Raw genomic sequence first — 23,117 nt, 5'->3', positions numbered from 1 at the left:
AATTTGGGACTGGCTGTTGGTGCTTTAAAACGTATACATCCTATCTCAAACATGATTAAATCCTATGCCGTATCTAAGGCATAGAACTTACAAAATAATTTTATTTACTATTAGTTAACATAATACCATGTTAATGAATTGAATTTTGAAAAATAATAAAACCCCAACAACACTATTATTTTCGTAGAATAAATTGGGATCGAACAAAACAAAGTGAACGTACTCAAGACTTACAAATGAAGTAAGCCTATAAATGTGTTTTCTTCCATTTTCATTGGTCAGCAACCTTGTCCTCTATTTGCTCATCCTCTGTGTAACTCTTCAGGACGTAGTTAAGCCCAGAGAGAATTTCGGGTCTAGATGCTGGACCTCTCTATCTTACAATTTGATCTTCTCCAATTCTGCAACCATCCTCTCAATGTCTTCATTTGAAAGCGCACCTAAGGAATCGACATGATAACGAAGACTTTGAGTCATAAAGCCCTTGCAAATGTTCTCATTCATAATATGGTAGAATTAATGTTTACAAATAATATAATTTATCCTCCTCCTAGCCATTTTTCCCCTTCCCTGATGCGAATTTGCCAAATCCAACCTTTTTTTGAAAATAAAAAATTAATTGACAGAATAATTTAAAAGCCGAACCCCAAACATTAAATCTGTAAAAAAAAATTAATCGTTCAAACAAAGAAATGATCTAAACAAGTGGAGAGGCTCTTTAGCAGTCCCGCCTGCAGTACACAATGCATGGTAACAGCAATGACTTTCAACTTAATGTAATATATATATATATATATATATATATATATATATATATATATATGTGTAAAGTTATACATGTACAACAGCTTTTGGCAACTCTTTTTTATTTAAATATTGTAAGAAATGGATGAAGAGAACAATGGTAGGCGTAGCTTAAATCAAGGTTCCCCAGAGCTATCTACCCTTTGGAAAAATTGGTGATGCCGAAAAAATGTCTCTGCCGGGAATCGAACCCGGGCCCCCAGCTTTGAACGCCGGTGCCTTAACCACTAGACCACAGAGACGGTTAGTAGCTAGGGCGAGCCCGATCCGATTGACCGTCAGATAGACAGATTTTCGACACTATACCAATTATAATTATATTCCTTTGTCGGGTGAAGGTGAGTTTTGAACAATGACAAGCCGCCATGCCTCAGCTGGATCAAAGCTATTGCTTCGATACAGTACACATATGGGAGAAGAAATACAAATGTGTAAAGTTATACATGTACAACAGCTTTTGGCAACTCTTTTTTATTTAAATATTGTAAGAAATGGATGAAGAGAACAATGGTAGGCGTAGCTTAAATCAAGGTTCCCCAGAGCTATCTACCCTTTGGAAAAATTGGTGATGCCGAAAAAATGTCTCTGCCGGGAATCGAACCCGGGCCCCCAGCTTTGTTCTACCATTGTTCTCTTCATCCATTTCTTACAATATTTAAATAAAAAAGAGTTGCCAAAAGCTGTTGTACATGTATAACTTTACACATTTGTATTTCTTCTCCCATATGTGTACTGTATCGAAGCAATAGCTTTGATCCAGCTGAGGCATGGCGGCTTGTCATTGTTCAAAACTCACCTTCACCCGACAAAGGAATATAATTATAATTGGTATAGTGTCGAAAATCTGTCTATCTGACGGTCAATCGGATCGGGCTCGCCCTAGCTACTAACCGTCTCTGTGGTCTAGTGGTTAAGGCACCGGCGTTCAAAGCTGGGGGCCCGGGTTCGATTCCCGGCAGAGACATTTTTTCGGCATCACCAATTTTTCCAAAGGGTAGATAGCTCTGGGGAACCTTGATTTAAGCTACGCCTACCATTGTTCTCTTCATCCATTTCTTACAATATATATATATATATATATATATATATATATATATATATAAAGGTTTGGAAATCTGACTTTGATCGATAATCCTTCCCCGGTTTTAGTAGATATCAATGTTTAATTAATATCAATAGAGCATTTCATTCCCTTTAAAATGACACCCTCTATGATATGATTATGGTTAATATGGAGGTTCAAATGTGGGACAAGGTCAAAATTCAAAAGTTGCAAAATGACACAATATTGAAAGTCACTGTTCTTTTTTCCGTGGTGATGAGTATGTTTCTCAGCGGTTTCTTTTGATTTTGATCGATAATTTCACATCGGTTTTAGTAAATATCAATGTGTAATTAACATCAATGAACAGATCATTTAATTTTCTTTTAAATGATACCCTACATGATGTGATTATCTTTCACCTTGAAATGTGGGGCAAGGTCAAAATTCAAAAGTTGCAAAATAACACAATACTGAATGGCACTGTTTTTGTCTCACCTGCATAGCAGAGTGAGACTATAGGCGCCGCTTTTCCGACGGCGGCGGCGGCGGCGGAGTCAACATCAAATCTTAACCTAAGGTTAAGTTTTTGAAATGACATCATAACTTAGAAAGTATATGGACCTAGTTGATGAAACTTGGCCAAACTATTACTGAATATCCTGCATGAGTTTTATGTCACATGACCAAGGTCAAAGGTCATTTAGGGTCAATGAACTTTGGCCGAATTGGGGGTAACTGTTGAATTCCCATCATAACTTTGAAAGTTATGGATCTGATTCATGAAACATGGACATAATAGTAATCAAGCATCACTGAACATTTTGTGCAAGTTTCAGGTCTCATGATTAAGGTCAAAGGTCATTTAGGGTCAATGAACTTTGGCCGAATTGGGTGTATCTGTTGAATTACCATCATAACTTTGAAAGTTTATGGATCTGATTCATGAATCTTGGGCATAAGAATAATCAAGTATCACTGAACATCCTGTGCGAGTTTCAAGTCACATGATCAAGGTCAAAGGTCATGTAAGGCCAATGAACTTTGGCCATGTTGGGTTTTTTTGTTGAACAACCATCATATCTGTGTAAGTTTATTGGTCTAGTTCATAAAAAGTGAACATAAGAGTAACCATATATCACTGAACATCTTGTGCGAGTTAGAGTAGTTTTCAAAGTCAGCACTGCTGCCGCGTGATGCAGGTGAGACGGCCAGAGGCATTCCACTTGTTTTCAGTGGTGATTATTTTCATGCACCTTAACATTAACATTAACATGGAATCAAACACACCTCTGCACAAGCAAACACATAATTAAAAAAAACAAGCATGGGTATTTCAAACCACGACTCCAACCATGTTATCTCACAGAAACATCGCTACAGAAGCAGGGGCTTGATTTGAATGGATTTTCATCTGTATTGACACAGACAGAAGAATCATGTTCTGTATTGACCCTTCATGACTATTTCTGCTCGTTTTGCAGCTTTTCAGTTCAGACCTCATCCAACACTTTTGAATCCTGCTCTTTTCATGATGACATGATCTTAACAAGCATGGTATAATTTTAAAGAGAATTGAACGATCTATTGAATGATATCAAATATGCATTGTGTAAAACTGAGAGTTGGGAGAAATTAATGGCCAAATTCAGATTTCCAAACTTTTTTGAGGGGTTAATATCTTAAAGTTTCACGTATTGGCTTCAGTAAGGTAACAAAATAATGCTGATAATAATTCTTTGATTGCCATCAGCATTATTTCATATTTTGTGAAAGAAATGGATGGAGAGAACAATGGTAGGAGTAGTTTAAAGCAAGGTTCCCCAAAACTTTCTGTTCTTTGGAAAAATTGGTATTACCGAAAAAATGTCACTGCCGAGAATCGAACCCGGGCCCCTAGTTTATAACGCGCGCCGGTGCCTTAACCACTAGACCACAGAGACGGGTTAGTGGCAAGGGCGACCAATATTCCATTGACCGTCAGATAAACAGATTTTCGACACTATACACTCTAAAAAATGAAGTGCTAATTCAGCTCTTAAAGAGCGTGTATAGTGACTGCACTTCGGAGTGCTGATTTTTCTCGTTCAAATTTGAACTAGACAAATCAGCACTACGAAGTGCAGTCACTATACACGCTCTTTAAGAGCTGAATTAGCACTTCATTTTTTAGAGTGTACCAATTATAATTTTCTTTGTCGGGTCATGGACCTCCATTGTCGGGTGTAAGTGGGTATCGAATAATGACAAGCCGCCATGCCTCAGCGGGATCAAAGCTATTGCTGATATGTACACTACACGTATGGAAGAAAGGAATGCATCTGCACTATCCCTTCCCAGGATGAGAACTGACAGATATCGGAATTCCCATCCCTTATTTCATTCAAACTTTAAACAGTCAGTGAATTTACTGTGTGCAATTTATTCAGTTATACTGTTACTCCTGCTAGCTTATTGGATGCATGTATGATTAATCTAAGACTATATTTGTATGCATTAATTAATTTTTCTCTCATTTGATGTGCAATATTCCTTTGTGATGTTTTCTTTTTCCCTCCTCTCTCTCACTTTTTCCCCTCTATTTTTCCTTGTTCCCTTGATCTCTCCCCCTTTCTTTCTCTTTTCTACAACTTCTCGTTTCTGATTTCATCACACTGTTATCTGCTACATGTATATAAAACTTCAGATACATGTACTTGTCAGTTTGCTCATCCTGGGGATGATTTTTGTTTTTTTATTTAAATGTTTGCCCAAATGTATTTAAAATGTGATTTTTTAAAACAGGTATCTCTCACATGTATTATATAAGTTTTTAAAACAGGTATCTCTCACATGTATTATATAAGTTTTATGTACCTGTTGTGCAATATTCCCTAACTGGATGTTATGTATTTTTTTCTTCTCTTGTCTCTCTCTCTCAGTGGCGTAGCTAGGATTTTTTCCTGAGGGGGACTGGGGGTCCTTGCTTTTTCAGGAAGGGGCAGTATTTTTCTGTGTGTGTGTGTATGTATCACAAGGGCGGATCCGATTTTCGCCAATAGGGAATGGGGCCTGAAATTATCTTCACCTTTATTTTCCATGATCAGTCAATTCTTAGCTTCATTCTTATAAAACAACATGAATATAAAGTAATCTCATTTTCCTTATGTAAAAAGTGCGAGCGTGAAGCGCGAGCAATTTTTTTTTTACTTTTATGTATTTTGTCCTGAAAATTTAACATTCTGGGCAATGTTTGTGATCATGAACAAGATGTATGTAACTACATAATTACTGCGAACGCAAAGCGCGAGCAGAAATGTTTAATTAATGTTCTAACATGATCGAAAAGGGACCTCTTAAGAACTCTTCATAGTTACCCACGAATACGGTACATATTTCAATTTCGGGAAAGCGAAGCGCGAGCTAAAAATTCTTGACATTGCTACCTAAAAAATTGCCATTCTAAGTCTACTGTTTGCAATTTTAAATGGGATAGGAATGTAACTTAACAATTGATGCGAGCGCGAAGCGCAAGCGGAAGAAAAATTAGATTTTAGACCTAAAGGCGGGACTATTCATATTGTCATGAATAGGATATGGCTAATTTGGTATCATTAATAAAGCAAGCGTGAAGCACGAGCAGACAATTATTGATATTCTGGAACTGGATAATTTAAGCACATTTTAAATAAAGAACATGAAGGCTATCTCAATAAACATGCGTGCGCATGTTTTCGATTTAGACCTAGAATCTGGGCATTCTGAACACATTTTTTTAATCATGAAGATTAATAATGTAAGCGCGAGCTAAAAACATTTGATATTCCGATCTGAAAAAGGTTCATTTAAATAATACTTCAAGCACTGTGTAGGAAAATTGTGAAGTGGATATGGATCACACTTAATGAATGATGCAAGCGCGAAACGCGAGCTGATATTTTTTGTTATTATTATAAGGACGGAAACATTCTAAGGACATTTTGTCATCATATGACGATGACTATCTTCCTATTATTCCCAAGCTTGTTGATATTCCATTTTGAAAACACCCAATTTAGTTATTAGGAATTCAGGATAATGTTAATTTCTTATTTGTTTATATAATATGCGTAATGGCAGAGTGGCATTGTTATTTAAAAGGCTTGAAAACTGGAAATTTTAAACATTTTGTAATTATGAATTACAATGGTTAATACATTTTTAACAATTAATGCGAGCGCAAATCGCGAGCTGAATTTTTAACTTAAAAGATGATGAAAGGGGGAGCTTGCTTGGTAATAGAATTGATATAGAGTACTCACCAATCAAAATTCGAGCGCGCAGCGCTGACTTATAGACCTACGTTTGACAATCGTATCTGAAAGTTGATGTTTTGAGCACTTAAATTTTTAAATGAAAAAATAATGCTTAAAGCTCGATGTCCGAGCTGAAAAAAGTTTTGTATATTGACTTCAAAACTTGATTTTTTATTACCTTTTTAATCCTTTTTCCCCTTAATATTTGGCTCCGGCATTTTTTTTTGCATATCCTTTTTTTTAAGATTTTTTTTGCTCCGGCCTTTTTTTTTCAGCGGGGGGGGGGGCACCTGGTGGGCATGTGCCCCTTTTCCTTCTTTCCTTTATTTTGCTACAACCCCTTCTCTATTCTCACCTTTTCACATGCTTACTCTTGCCATACTTGCTCCACTTTCTTGCTCCTCACCTCCTTTTTTTTTCAAATATATATAAATTAAATCTGTCTCATTACATGCATCTGCTCATTCTATTTCATGTTAAACTATTATTTCATTTTAAACACAATATATATATTTTTCTTCTTTAATGGTCACTGCATGTTATGTAGTTATTTCTCTGTTACAGTATGCATTTTTTATTGTAAACTAACACTGTTAGTCTTCGGACTTTTTGATGAGTATTGTTCAATAAAACCGACTTGAAATTTGAATATACAAATGAGAGAAATTATACGCGTACAACAGCTTTCGCAACTCTTTTCTTTAAATATTTTGTGAAAGAAATGCGGATGAAGAGAGCAATGGTAGGCGTAGCTTAAATCAAGGTTCTCCAGAGCTATCTGCTATTAGTCCAGTCAATATAGGTTTTGACCCACCACTAATTGCAACACGAGATATTCCACTGCAATGCTTTCAAGGAAGGTCCCCTAAACAACATACTAAAAGTCCCAAGAAATCCAAGCAGTGGAAATTTATGAAATTTGCATATTATGCAAATTAGCCATAAAAAGTTAGATAAAATAAAGAAAACAGCCCAAAGATTACAAATTGACTGTCCAAAACAATTCAATTTGAGCGAAAATTCATGATAAATAACTGTATTCAATGTGTTTTGTCAAAAGGGCAAAAAAAAATCAACTTCATTTGCATAATATGCAAATAAGCATCCTTATATGGAAAAATGTCAAGTTATTGTGATTTTTCCCTCATTAACTGCTTGAAATTTTTTATTTATATTGAAATTTACATGCTGCTATCACTAAGGACGTTGAATACATTTGTATTCAGCTTAGTGTCTGTAGTGTAATTTGCATATTATGCAAATAAAAGTATCTAACATGTTATGAATATTCAAGGAAACACACTGGTGATACAAAAATTGCAAGTAGATTATCTATTGAAATTGGAATATGGCAATATGGCAATACCTTACAGGAAGGTTTCCTAAACACCATATTAAAAGTCCTTAAATATACAAGCATATAGGAAAATCACAAAATTTGCATTTTGTGCAAATTTGCCATGATAAATTACAAATAAGGAAAATAATCTAAATATTGGAAATCAAGTGCAGAAAACAATGCGAATTGAACTGAAGCACATAAGTTTTACAAATCTATATATTTTTAAATAATAAATCGTAAATAATACCTCATTTGCATATATATGAGCATTATCGTATGCAAAAAAAATCAAGAAATTTTTATTTTTCTCACAAAAACAGTTATGAAAACATTTCATTCTAGATCAATATGATGTGATCACTAAGAATGGCAAATACATTAATTATCAGCTTAATATCTGAATTTTAATTTACATATTCTGCAAATAAGCATCCGACATGTTATAAATGTTCAAGGAAACACATTCGTGATACTTTCCTCGAAAATTCCATATAGATTAACCATAATGACCTTCCCTACATTTCTTGTTTGGTTGATATTGACTTTTGTCAGTTACCCCACTCTATTGTATAATGATGAGTCCATTCTACATGGATCCCACTGCTTGAATGCTTTATTATTTCCATCCAAGTCTTGCTCTCTTCTTGACTTTGTAGAGACTTTGCGTTTCTTGCCAGTATAGTCCACGCTAGCAAGCTCCTGGATTGCCAAAGATCAGCACAAGATGTCACACCCGTACAATTAAAAACCCAATAGTTTCGAATACTGTATTTGGTCCTTGTAGCACATTATTTTATAAACTTGGGGTCCTTGTATTCAAAACTCTGAACGAAAAATCTCCACCCTACATATCAGAGCTCTTATCTCAGCATAGACCAACACGCAGTCTCAGATCCGCAGATAAAGCATTGCTGAGGGAATCTCTCAGCCACACAACCTTGGGTGACAGAGCCTTCTACATCTCTGGGCCATAGCTGCGGAATAGCCTTCCCCAATTTATCAGGAGAGTAGAGACCCAATCAACTTTTGAGTCTTACCTGAAGACTTTAATGTTTATGGTGGTGATTATGAGTACTTGCTGGGATCACAAGATCTCTGGGCATGCTTAATAAGAGTAACAATAGGCATTTGCCTATACGAGCGACATGAAAGCCATTTTAGGCATCTTTCTCAGATACAGGAGTCGTGATTAGACGTTCTTGCTGAATCCAGTTGTTGCTTCATGAAGAAGCATCCATTTTCTGTTCTTTCCTCTTTGATAAATCTCCTATGGCAACCATCTCCAAATAATAAAGCTATAGTTTCTAAGTAAGTTGTATGCAAATAACAATATTGATTTTCTGATATTTATGGCAAACATAAATTCCTCAGTGAGACAATGATGATAATGACTATTGCCTTTCCAACAAGAGAACACAACATAATAGAACACCCTTAACATAACCATCAAATACCATCCAACATTGATTAGACAGTGTGTACCACTTCCAGGATGTATTTGCCACATAGGTGTCACTCATGGGTATACTGTGAGGTTATCCAGAGGAGTAAACCTTTTAGTAACTATGGTAATACGACTAAGGATGTTCTTCTGGAGGAATGCTGACTTTAATAGTGTCATGCAGATGTACTTTGGACAATCATACAACTCTCTGTACTGAAATCCGACAAGTCGAGCATAGGAGACTGAATGCCAATCAAGAGGACTTTAACAAGAACAAACCGTCAACTATGTCTTCTTCCGACACAAGTTGCCTCAATGAGACAATGGACATAAGTTGTTTCGGAAGATGTCAAGAGTTTTAGGCTAGGAAGGCTTGCACATTTTACGTACGTAGAGCTCCAATAGCATCAGTAAGGTAAAGCTCAGAATTGCTACAATGCATTAAAGAGGACCATACGAGGGTTTGTAGATAAGCCTATAATACATAATTTGTTGACCGGATTGAAAATGATCCAGGCTGTAACAATTAGCATGTTGGGACCCCTTAATATCAATTACATGTACAGGAAGGCAAAGATTTTTATTCTTAGTATTCACCACTGATGATGATGACGCTGATCTACAAGTCATGGGACGCTATCCTGACCCACATATGACCAGATGTTAAGTCAAGCAGGTGCAGCCCGACTACTGAAGAAATTGTTTAAAAAAAACCTGCATGAAGCTACTAGGCCAGACGGAATCTCTGATACATGAGACTACTCATCAGATCTTACCTGACATAAGTTTGTTTTTCCTGGCCTCCCTTTATCATGTTTATACAGTGAAATTTCAAGAAAGTCTAAGTCGTTCCCATCCATATAAGAAAGGGTTGTCAACTCTCACAAACTACACACCAATTCAAATATTGTGCTTTGTTCTTGCCAATCCCATCATCTTGACAGACTAACAACGCAGCTTCGGAAGCGAAGAACATATTTCCAGTATTTTTCCTTGAATATTAATATTAGGATATGATTGCTTGATAGCAGCATATCAATTTGAAAAACTGAAATGTTTTCACGGCAGTCAATGTGATGAAAATCAAAATTTCTTGACATTTTTCATATAAGGATACTTATTTGCATAATATGCCAATGAGGCAGATTTGCTAGCTTTTTTAAATAAACTTATTTATTCATCATGAACTTTTGTTCGAAACTACTTGCTGTGGACATTTAATTTGTAATTTTTGGATTGATTTCCTCATTTTCTATTTTCTTAAATGGCTAATTTGCATAATATGCAAATTGATTTTCAGGCATTGAGATGAATTCTCATGCTTAGTAATATCGTAGAATATTAATGACAACATTAACATGATTAATGGAATGTTTTCAAGCAGTCTATATGAGAAAAATCACAATATCTTGACATTTTTCCCATATATGGATGCTTATTTGTATAATATGCAGATGAGGTAGAAATTTTTGAACTTTTGATTAAAAACATTGAATTCAGTTATTTATCATGAATTTCCATTCAAATTAAATTGTTTTGGACATTTAATTTGTAATTTTTGGATTATTTTCCTTCTTTTTCTAATTTCAAATCGCTAATTTGCATAATATGCAGATTTCATAAATTTACACTGCTTGGATTTCTTGGGATTTTTAGTATGTTGTTTAGGGGACTTTCCTGGAAAGCATTTCAGTGGAATATCTCGTGTTGCAATTAGTGGTGGGTTACCCCCCTATTCTGGCTAGATTGACTGGACTATATTATAGAGAGAGAGTTTATGACTGGTCATTTTGAAAAGCCATTGTTTTTACATCCTGCTACGGTGAGGGATATCTTAAACATTGTCCTATATTATATAAATAGTGTACAATCTATTGTACAATATACTGGATTATATGTACGACAAATAAAAAATTATCCCGAGTACAGGTTTATTTCACCGAGGCCGAAGGTCGAGGTGAAATAGGCTTGCACGAGGGATAATTTTATATTTGGAGTTCATATAGTCCAGTAATATTGTATGATAGAACGTTCACTATTTATTATAGTAAATAGATCCCTCAATCTAAGCCCCCCATCATGGATTTTACCACAGTCTAGATCTAGATGGCATACGTTCTTCTTACCTTATATTTGTGAAATTCCAATTGAACACGATGTTCAATTTGTCGTCTGCTGCAAGGGGTTAAACCACGTAAATTTGTATTTCTATCTGCTATCGGAAATTATAAAAATGCTACTTTGGGAAATCGATATACAAATATATCGATTGAAAACAAATTAATCGACATTCTCCCCATTCATTTAACACGGGTTTTGCCATCCAAAAATTGAAAGTTATATTGTACATATGTACAATATAACTTTTTGAAGGGAGGTCACGTGGTACCAATCCAGCCAATCACAGCTCGTATTTTACTACCACTATTTACTATAACTTGATATATTAAGAAAAGGAACGTTGTATGATAACGTTCATCCCAAAGTCTTGAATAAATGTATTCATATAGTCTTGACTTCTCTTTGTAATATCATTAATTTGGTATAAGAATGATTTGTTTTTGTTTTATTTGTGGAATCAGGTCATTTGGCAAAGATAGTTATATCAGTAACTGTTTCGATAAGCTTTTTGTAAATCATTACATACGGGGAACCCAACGTTGCACTTATATGTGTGTTACACCATACACACGATCCATCATTTCTTTCTTGTTTGTGTCAATTAATTATTGCGGAATTAAAAGTATAGTTAGCTGACTGATCACGGAGCTATAATAGCTTCATGTTCTGATTATGTACGAGCAGCGCAGAAGAATTCCGGAACCAACTTGGCCAAACGGACGATGCGGACGGCCAAGCACGGTGGCATCCTGATGATCCTGATGATAGGAAAATTTGTCAAGTTGGATCCGTGGCAATCTTATAGGTTTAACTTTGCACCATTAAAAGTGCAGACCAGGGGCCCGTCTTACAAAGAGTTGCGACTGAGAGGTCTTGACTGCAATTAAAACGAGGTGAGTTCGAGTCCCAAGCAAGGTAGGCAACACTTAAATGGATGGTCTAGGCTGGAGATAATTAATAAATAGAGCAAATTTCACTGAGAAAAATGCTGAAAATTTCATTGAAATCAGATAAAAAATAACGAAGTTATTGAATTCTAAAGATTTGCGTTATTCCGGTGAAACAATTCTATGCATGATTTCATGAATACTCATTAGATGGGCCGATGATGTCATATCCCCCCTAACTTGTTCTTTTGTATTTTATTATATGAAATTATGTTTATTCAAAAATTTTCTACCAAGAACTAAAACAATTGGATTGACAACGCATTAAGTGCATTATTGCCGCAATTTATTTCATCATAAAGGAGACACATCATTAACACATGTATGAAAAATGAAACACTTGTGATTTCATGTAACACCATAAGAAAATGAAAGTGGGGATATGACATCATCAGCCCACCTAATGAATATTCATGACGATGTGCATATAACTGTTTTCACAAATATGTATAAACTTTAGAATTCAATAACTATGTTTTTTATTATCCGATTTTGATGAAATTTTACTCTATTTATTTAGATATAAATATTTTCAGCCCGGAGCATCCCTTTGAAAATCTTTTAAAAAAATGTGAAGTGAACAATCCGGAAGTCTCGACAATCTTTTGTTATTCATGGAGAGAGCCAGAAGGGTACAAAGTTGCACTTTAAAGATGCGCCCAGTGTGAATCAGGTTTGCACCTTTAAACAAGTTAAAGGTGCGAAGTTGAACCTATTTTCCTTACTGTGTAGTCATAATGCTTGTAGAATGTAAACTTCAATTAATATATGGATTCATTTTCTTGGGCAAATTTATACATGTCAGACAAGGTGCTGGCAAGTTTTCAGATCGTCAAGATCGATTTCAGTACAATAAAATATAAAAAACACATTTAAACATGCTGGTAAAGGGTTTATTTGAGAATAGTGAAAAAAAGAAAGAATCCTGAAGAAAAAAAAATAAACTTCGTGTATTTGCAAGTCCAAGACAAAATAATACGACAACTGTGAGACTTCAATTCTCTCATATGGCAAATTACATGGCCTGCTTTGCCTAGAATCCCCCATCCCCCTTAACTAACTGAGAGGGCCCTACGAACGATACATACTGGTATCATTGTCAATGGTGATTTCCTCATCCCGGCCGGTAGATTTGTCTGTAGCTGATACATTAAAGATACCATCGGCGTCGACACAAAATGTGACCTCAATCTGGGGGACACCCCTGGGTGCTGATTTCCATCCTGAGAGTTCAAATTTTCCAAGGAGGTTCTGAAAATAAGAGATACATTTTTGTTCATTAATTTTTTTAATCATTCTAAACAGGCTTAAAGATCAGAATTCACCGTCTTTCATTCATAGAATAATTTTTCTTCCATGCCAGATATATATATATATATATATATATATATATATAAAGGGTAGACAAGTTTATACATAAATAGTAACATTATACACTGCAAAAACTCCGGTGTTGATTTAACACCAGCCTGGAATATATATATGTCCACACCAGAGAATTTTTTCTTGTTCCTAAATGTATTTTTTAAGCATTCTAAACAGGCTTAAAGATCAGAATTCACCGTCTTTCATTCATAGAATAATTTAATTTTTCTTCCATGCCAGATATAATATAATACATAAATAGTAACATTATACACTGCGAAACTCTGGTGTTGATTTATAACCAGCCTGGAATCTATATATGTCCACACCAGAGAATTTTTATACCTGTACATAAAAAAACGTGTTCCATTTTGTATTTGTGAAAATACAAATCTTATAAAAGAGTCATATTGTACTCGTTTGTTGTTGATTATCTCTGAGAATTCTTGGACTATACACTGCAAAAACTCCGGTGTTGATTTAACACCAGCCCGGAATCTAATATGTCCACACCAGAGAAGTATTGAAACAACACCAGTTTAGAATCAAACCGATTCTGTTTTAATACTAATTGGTGTTGGGATGGTGTTAAACTTAAATCAACACCAGAGTTTTTGCAGTGTAGATATTTAAAAAAAGATAATGATTTAGGATAATATATAGCGCACATATTCGCGTTGTTAGGTGCTCAGGGCGATCATCATGTTACCCCGGCTAAGCTAGCTAATCTATTCCGGTGCGCACATGTCAGCTTTTTGAGGAGTTACTGTCTGCCTGTACTCGTCTCCCTCTCCAGGGTCGAGTGTGGGTGAATTTCTTGCTGACGGAAAACACGTCATGCCTGGGAATCGAACTCTATCGAAAACACGTCATGCCTGGGAATCGAACTCTATCGAGAGACGAGAGTCTTAACCATCAGACCAGACGCATCTCGACGGTTGGTCGATTTAATGATTTGCATCGTCATTGAATTGAATTAAAGCGCATTGTAAATTTGATTGAAATGAGATAATCTTGTTTATTTTAAAAAAATCACCAACCGTGACAAATGTATATGAAAATTATGTTATACAGTGCGTATCAAAAAAAGTTTACTCTTTGAAAAAGCCATGCATGGGAATTGAAAAATATACAACATGTGGGTAATTTCTTCACATATAATCTTGGGTTTGGCTCTCATCTATCCATTGAAAGTAAAAGTTTTGACAGAATGTTACACTTGAGTTAGCACTGTCCATTTCTGTAAAGCTCGCAGAAATCTGTTTGCGCAGAAATGCTCGTTTTCATGCTGTGTCAAGGGGAAAGGACGAACTCAAACTTACACTACAAAAGATTTATCATACATTTCCCGTGCACTTTTAGTCAATTGGAATAAAACGGATAAATTCAAGCATTTTGTGACAATTTTGCCACCCAAATTGAAATTTCAACACTTAAAGGACAAGTCCACCCCAACAAAAACTTGATTTGAATAAAAAGAGAAAAAATCAACTAACATAACACTGAAAATTTCATCAAAATCGGATGTAAAACAGTTATATGCACATCTCGGTCGGTATGCAAATCAGGGAAGTGATGACATCACTCACTCACTATTTCTTTTGTATTTTATTATATGAAATATGAAATATTTTTATTTTTTCGTCATTGTCATGTGAAATGAGGTTGCATTCCTCCCTGAACACGTGAAGTTCCACTATTTTAATATTTTGTGCTTCAGATAAGGAGGTCCTAATCATCAAATTTGTAAAAATTGAAATGTTGTATAATTCAAACAATAAAAAACAAAAGAAATAGTGAGTGAGTGACATCATCGACTCTCTCGTTTGGATGTAACTGGCTCGTTCATATAACTATTTTGTTAAAAATAAGCGAAACTTTGAAATGTCATAACTTTCTTATTTCACATCCGATTTTGATTAAATTTTCAGCATTGTGCTTGTCTGATTTTTCTCTATTGATTCAAATCAACATTTTTCTGAGGGGGACTTGACCTTTAATAAGCACAACCTTTACCCTATCTGGATCTGAGGACATAACTGAATCTGAACAAAAGTTAATATCAGACATCTCCAGCATTTTTTCACTAGGTTTTTATCATTAAAAGTTGGTTTACATTTCATTCTTCATTTAATACTTGTTTCCCCACACTTTTCCCAAGCTTAGCAATGATTAACAAAATGAAAATCAAGCTTAAGTCATTCCATGCAAATCAGAGCTCAGTGTAAAGCAAATATCGTCACGATTGCCTCGGTGTGTGGGGGAGTGGGGTGGGGCGAAATGCACTCTTCGAAGTGTTTTGGGCAAGGAAACAAGTCAAACAATGTAGAAGATATCTTCAAATCAATTTTACTAGCTAAATTCCATGTGTTCTTCATGATTAAGGTCTACTTTTATTCGCATAACTATTTCAAATTTCTGCGCAAATCATTTTTCACTAACTTTTCAAAAGTAAGTGGTGCTCAATCAAGCGGAAATATTTTTCCACAGTTATATCGTCATTTGCTTTAATGGTACAGGACCAATGTTAAAATGTGGAACAATCTTCAGGATATTACAAATGTATAATTTTACAGGATTTATTCAAAGTGTAAACTTTTTTTGATACGCACTGTAGAATAATAAAAGCAATTAATTCATTTATTTAGTTATTTCCCCCTTTCAAGGACAAGTCCACCCCAACAAAAACTTGATTTGAATAAAAAGAGAAAAATTTAACAAGCATAACACTGAAAATTTCATCAAAATCGGATGTAAAATAAGAAAGTTATGGCATTTTAAAGTTTCGCTTATTGCCAGTTACATCCAAATGAGGGAACTGATGACATCACTCACTCACTATTTCTTTTGTATTTTATTATATGAAATATGAAATATTTTTATTTTCTCGTCATTGTCATGTGAAATGAAGTTTCATTCCTCCCTGAACACATGGAATTAAATTAGTTTAACATTTTGTGTTTCAGGCAAGGAGGTCCTAATCGTCAAATTCGTAAAAATTGAAATATTTTATAATTCAAACAATAAAAACAAAAGAAATAGTGAGTGAGTGACATCATCGACTCTCTCATTTAGATGAAACTGGCTCGTTCATGTAACTATTTTGTTGAAAATAAGCAAAACTTTGAAATGTCATAACTTTCTTATTTTACATCCGATTTCGATGAAATTTTCAGCATTGTGCTTGTCTGATTTTTCTCTATTGATTCAAATCAACATTTTTCTGAGGTGGACTTGACCTTTAAGGATATTCACAGCATATAATGATTAAGAATATTCCAGAATTTTTCAGTAAAGCTATGTTAGGCATGCCTACACATATTTAAAGCCTGAGTAGTTTTCTTATTTCTGAATAGAGATTGCTACACAATAGACTCCTAGTTCAGTGAAAAGAACACTAGAATTAGCTATGTTGTTTACATTGTTAATTTTACTGAGGTAATTCAAGAGTCTTCTAAAATTAGACTGCTCTAGAAATTGGCAGAATGTTCTCTTTGTAAACAATACTAGAAGCTTGAGAATAGTGGAAATTTTTTATACAGTTTCTTCAAGGTCATCATTACATCAGATCAGAACTCAGAGCTTCACTCCAGACTAGATAAGCGAAATGAGAACGATCTCTAGTCTCAAGCCCGGTCCTAAAACAATTTAAATCTTCGTAAATTCCCCCGGGGGGGGGGGGCCACTTCCATTCACGAGTGGATACCATGCGCGACCATGGGGTCTCGAAAAGCACCCTAAACACGTAATTTCCATATTCTGAAAATGCTCCCCTGAACAAGTATTGGCGTGTGAAGCCCAACCCTTAACAAGTTTTGGAAACAAAACGATACTCTTGGCAAATGTTCCCTGAAATGAACCCCTAAACAAGTACAGGAATGTTCTATTGTTACGGGTCCTTCGGTCGTCGGCTTTACCTTATTTGGTTTAGTACAACCCCACCTTCTACACCTCGCGCAAATCGGACTCTAAACACGAAGTGTTGGGGCAAAAAGGACATCCTTTATAAAACATTTTAATTTTGTTTTATCCCCGCAAATTCGACCCTAAACACGTAATTTTCCTAGCGAAATAGATACCCTTTTTTCATTATTTTAGTGTTTTTGACACCCTTATCACGTTACGTACGTAACGTGCCCTATCGTGAAAAAGACATCCTTTTTACGTGTTTTTTTTTGGTCGCGCATGGTATCCACTCGTCAATGTAAGTGGCCCCCCCCCCCCCGGGGTAAATTCCCAATGTGGCAGCAACTTACATCTTCCTTGGTCAATGCAAGCTCTCCTTCAAAGACTTGTATGAGAACACCTGGTTGATTGTCAGTAAAAGTCGTGAACATTTGTTGCTGTTTGGTCGGAATTGTTGTGTTTCTCTTTATGAGACAAGTCATGACACCACCGGCTGTCTCAAGGCTGATGGTAAAAGGAGCTACATCAAGGATCAGCAGATCTTCGACTGCTACGGGTAGCATGGGTTGGTCTTCAGATAGAACAGCAGCTTGTAGTGCTTATGTAAAATAAAATGTATATGAGTTAAAAATATTTTTATGAACCATCAAACTGCCCCGGGATTTTCGTCTGCGCGCATAAATAATCTATGCTGCCATCATTGCAAGATATAAATTCATAAGAATTACTTCTTAAATTATATCATCTAATCATATCGTTTACTCTCATGCATTAGCAAATTTTGTGTCGTATATAATATCATATGGTGCCATTTTGTAGATTTACATTATTAATCATTTCATCATAATGGATCATCAAAACATTAAACAAAGTCACTTCACATATTGTTCAGGTCAATGGGTTGTCAGGACTATTCATTAGCATAAAGGCCATCCAAAGATCGTGACTCGTGCACACGGGCTCGTCAACAGGCGCGCCGGAACACTTTCAGTTTTGGGGGGGCAAAATCCCGAAGGGGGCACAATATTTTGACAGCGTGAGATACCGAAGCGATCGAGCGGGAGAGGGGGTGACGCCCCCACGGTAAGGACTTTGTGTAAAAATGGAGTATAAAAGTTGCGTTTTTAAGAGCATTCAAAATAAATTTCTTGAGAATTTAACCACTAGACTACAGAGACGGGTTAGCGGTTCGGGCGAGCCTGATCCAATTGACCGTCAGATAGACAGATTTTCGACACCATACCAATTATAATTTCCTTTGTCGGGTGAAGTTGGGTTTTGAACAATGACAAGCCGCCATGCCTCAGCTGGATCAAAGCTATTGCTTTGATACAAAGCTAGTGCTTTGATACAGTACACGTATGGGGGGAAAGTATAAAAATATGTGTGAAGCTATGCATGTACAGCAGCTTTGGCAACTCATTTATTTTAAATATTGTGTAAAGAAATGGATGAAGAGAACAATGGTAGGCGTAGCTTAAATCAAGATTCCCCAGAGCTATCTACCCTTTGGAAAAATTGGTGATGCCGAAAAAATGTCTCTGCCGGGAATCGAACCCGGGCCCCCAGCTTTGAACGCCGGTGCCTTAACCACTAGACCACATGACGGGTTAGCGGTTAGGGCGAGCCTGATCCAATTGACCGTCAGATAGACAGATTTTCGACACCATACCAATTATAATTTCCTTTGTGAAGTTGGGTTTTAACAATGACAAGCCGCCATGCCTCAGCTGGATCAAAGCTATTGCTTTGATACAAAGCTAGTGCTTTGATACAGTACACGGATATATACTATATCATAGATCGTTGATCAACAACCTTATCGTTTTCGGGAAGTAATCCCCTATAGGTTACTGATAGCTTATTTCTCAGTTTTTTCATATGTATTAAAAGTTCTGTTATTTGTGTTTTTTCATGACGAATGTACCCCACCTCAATCCATATATTAACTTTGTTAAAATATATATCTTTTGGAGACCCCAAAGTGGCAAAACTGCATTCCCCGCGGCATTCCCGCTACTTTACAAAACCAGTTTGACTTGTATTATCGACTTCGAAAAGACAGATGTATTAGACATCAGTTAACATGTTTCCTGAAGATAGTTTGTTTTTTGTTTATTTAAGCCTAAGTCCACGGGAGCCCTCCGAATTTACTCCATCCCCTCTCTGTATTTCGACACTAAATAAAAACAATATCGTGTTTAAAAGCCAACGGCAAGGCAAATTGCGTTTTTGGTATAATAAAGCGACTTTTATATCTATATTTCATATTATCATTAATATTATTATTATCATTATTATTATTATTGTTCTGCAGTTTGTAATAATGCTCTAGCACAGTAAAGGCTATAACCCAACAGGAGCATGCCTAGGATACCCTTTTCCCTTTTGGTTTTATGTATTCAAAAATAGTTTATTGTCTTTAGAACTCTTAAAAGATTACTTTTGTTTGTATTGATATCTTGGAATAGATTGAGGAGAAAATACTCTACATTTGACATGTAGAAGAGCTGTACATTGAAAAAAGAAGCCACACGTAAACTCTATAATACTCTAACCCCGTTATTGCTTCCACTCTATGTTAAATTTAAATATTTTCAGAACCCATTCGGAAGAAAGATACATTTTCTACTACACACAGTAAAGCCTCTTTACTTTCTCCTCTTGAAAAAATAACACAGAAGGCGTTGTTTTATATCGCATAAAATAAGTTCGTGTACATGACGGTGGCCTGTCGAAGTTGCCCAACCCTTTATTTTGTTTTGACAATATATATTTAGAATATCGTCTAAATGAAGCCCTCATCTGGAAAAGGGCACTTATTAAAGGCAGCATCTACATTATATAGAGGAGGCCCTGGTACTTGAAAGCGGGGGCTGAAGCACCCGCAAGATTTTCCGGAAGGGGTGGGGGGGGGGGTGCTGCGTGTATTATTCTCGATAGATAGCACCCCCTGGAATTCCGGCAGATGTGGCAAAAAAAGAAACGTTACCCAAAAATCTTCATTTTGTAGTGCAACCCTTTTTGTTTATTTGCCTGTAAAATTTATTGATGTAAATTTGAAAATCAAAAAAGGTTCAATGTAAAATTTTGGTCCCAAGAAATCAAACAAGCTTCAGCCCCCTTCTATGTTTCTTTTTTCAAAAGGAGAACGCAAAGAGGCTTTACTGTGTGTAGTAGAAATGTATCTTTCTTCCGATTGGGATCTCAAAATATTTAAATTCAACATAGAGTGGAATCAATAAAGGGCCGTGTGGCTGTTCTTCAATTTACCACAGCTCCTCTACATGTCAGTTGAAGAGTATTTTCTCCTCAATCTATTCCAAGATATATCAATACAAACAAAAGTACAGAGTTCTAAAGACAATACACTATTTTTTAATACATAAAACCAAAAAGGGAAAGGGTATCCTAGGCATGCTCCTGTTGGGTTATAGGCTTTACTGTGCTAGAGCACCGTGCTATTACAAACGGCAGAACAATGATAATAATAGTAATGATAATAATAATATTAATAATGATTAGACAGCTCCGTAATAATATCAATAATGATGAATGTAAATATAAAAATATAGATATAAAAGTTGCTTTATTATACCAAAAAACGCAATTTGCCTTGCTGATGGCTTTAAAACATGATATTTTTTAATTTAAAGTCGAAATACGGAGAGGGGATGGGGTAAATTCGGAGGGCTCCCATGGGCTTAAATAAACCAAAAAAAAAACCTTTTTTCAGGAATCATGTTGTCTAATGTCCCATACATCTGTGTTTTCCAAGTTAATAATACAAGTCAAACTGGTTTTGTAAGGTAGCGGGAATGCCGGGGAGATGCAGTTTTGCCACTTTGGGGTCTCCAAAAGATATATATTTTAACAAAGTTAATATATGGATTGAGGTGGGGTACATTCGTCATGATTCATGTGCCAGAGCTTCATTAATGCAGTAACCTGCAAAGCAATGTCTCCTGTAAATTTTCCAAGAGAAACAAATTGGAAACAAATAAAACAAAATTGATAGTGTTTTACTGATACCGAAATGCATTTTGCCCGTATGTATCATAGATTACGGTGTGGCAGACACACCAACAAAAGCGATACGAGAAGCCGAGGAAGGTATTGTGTTGAGATTGTGTTATCTCGAATGACATACCATTGATCGCTTTATTGTCCGATTCGTGAGTGTGACTGTGACATAGAGGTTGTTTTGGTCTCGTTTTAGCGCAATATCACGTCATACATTTGACATATTTGCCCTCTTTCTAAGCAAATTAAGACACTAATACTGTCATGAATCATATCGATGTCTTCGCTAAATTATTCTCTTTCATGTAGAATGTTGACATTTTGTATTAATTGCTGTTATTTATAAAACAGTTCAGGATTCTTGAAAAAATACTCTTTTTAAATTATAATTTGCATAATTTATGTAAATTAGGTAATAACAAACAAGGATATCCCAATTATTTTATGACAATTTTCTTCCCTGTCTTACCCTAAGTCTTTATTTCCAATTTTAAGGCAGTTCTGGTGAAATATATATTCCGAATTACTTGTTTATACTTTATCGACAAAATATGCAAATTTTTGCAAATTACTTGCTGATTTGCATAGATACAGCGTGTCTCTTTGGATGAATCTTTTTCTTTTGACTCAAGGAACATTTGTGCCAAGTAGGACATTTGTACTAAAAAATGCCGCGTTCAACCTCGTAACAAGTCTACTATCTATGCGGCAGCAGTAATCGCAAACGCGTAACACAACTCACAAGCGATGTGTATTTCTTGCGACGGCACATGTTGCAAAACTTCATCAAAAAGGTTTTATCTCCCGATTTCTTTGACATACAAACAATATTCTCACTTAATTGTCACCTGCTTGCTGATTAGGTGAGAATAAAGTGAGAATATTATTTGTAGGCCTAGAATCTATGTCAACATCAGTGAAATCGGGAGATAAAACCTTCATGATGAATCTTTGAGAAGGTTACCTTTTCTTGATAATTAGGTCAATCCAATGACCTACCTACCCAGTTTCATTAAAACATCCTTTATATTTAATCCTGTATTTTAACAGATTCAGCTACCTGCCACTCAATGCTCCAAGGCCAAGCTGTGCCAGTGCTCTGTTGCACACAGTTCAGTGCATGGTTAGTATTTTGACGTAAGACATAATATTATATTGAATGATTGATGCCGCAGTAAATCTAAATTCCAACATGTGATGAAGTTGTTTGGTTGAGTCTGATAATCAACTCAGTGCTAAGTTCCAAAACCCAAAATTAAAAATTTCTTAATAGATTTGCTATTAACCCTTTTATTTAAGGGCAAATTTGATCAGATTTTCTTCGGAACATTGGTAACACTGGCATTTTCTTTCTTTGCTACACACATTCAACAAAATTAATGTCTCTAAAATTCATTTACAAATATAAATGAACTATATTTAGTATTATGTTCGCCAATTCATTTATTAAAACTTTATTTCTGTGTGATTAACAAAATACTAATGTAGTGTGATCGTAATAAACAAGCATTGGTAAAATGATTTTACAGACTGTCTCACTCATTTTATCACCCCCCCCCCTTCTCTCACTTCTTTTCGACATCCTGCCATACTTATGATTGAGCAACCTTTAATTTAAAAAGTACAAACAACCGCAGTCTAATGTACATTGTAAGGTACATGTGCAATGTACTTACATATTTATTTCTGACCCAATACATGTAATCATAAAATTTCTATATCAAAATAATTGCCCCTTGACTGCTTACTGAATACACCGTGTTCTAATACATTTTTCCATTTTATAGTTAGATTTGGATTTCACTCTGTAATGATTATTGAAGTTCTTCCTCCAGTTCAACCCAAGATG

General features: G+C 35.5%; 1 protein-coding gene across 1 annotated transcript in view; it reads right to left on the bottom strand.

Annotated features, from left to right (window-relative positions):
• Positions 1-281: 281 nt before the first annotated feature.
• Positions 282-23,117, bottom strand: part of LOC121411147 (heat shock cognate 71 kDa protein-like) — a 47,519-nt gene continuing 24,683 nt past the window's right edge. Inside the window, exons 7-9 of the mRNA XM_041603680.1 lie at positions 17,596-17,843; positions 13,063-13,225; positions 282-440 (exon numbers count right to left, since the gene is read on the bottom strand). Of these exons, the coding sequence (XP_041459614.1) occupies positions 379-440; positions 13,063-13,225; positions 17,596-17,843 (473 nt within the window). The 3' untranslated portion in view covers positions 282-378. The remainder of the gene's footprint in view (positions 441-13,062; positions 13,226-17,595; positions 17,844-23,117) is intronic.

Source organism: Lytechinus variegatus, chromosome 3 (assembly GCF_018143015.1).
Source record: "Lytechinus variegatus isolate NC3 chromosome 3, Lvar_3.0, whole genome shotgun sequence".
Taxonomy (NCBI): domain Eukaryota; kingdom Metazoa; phylum Echinodermata; class Echinoidea; order Temnopleuroida; family Toxopneustidae; genus Lytechinus; species Lytechinus variegatus.
The sequence above is the reverse complement of the archived record's forward strand: the minus strand, read 5'-3'. Positions and strand labels throughout refer to the sequence as shown.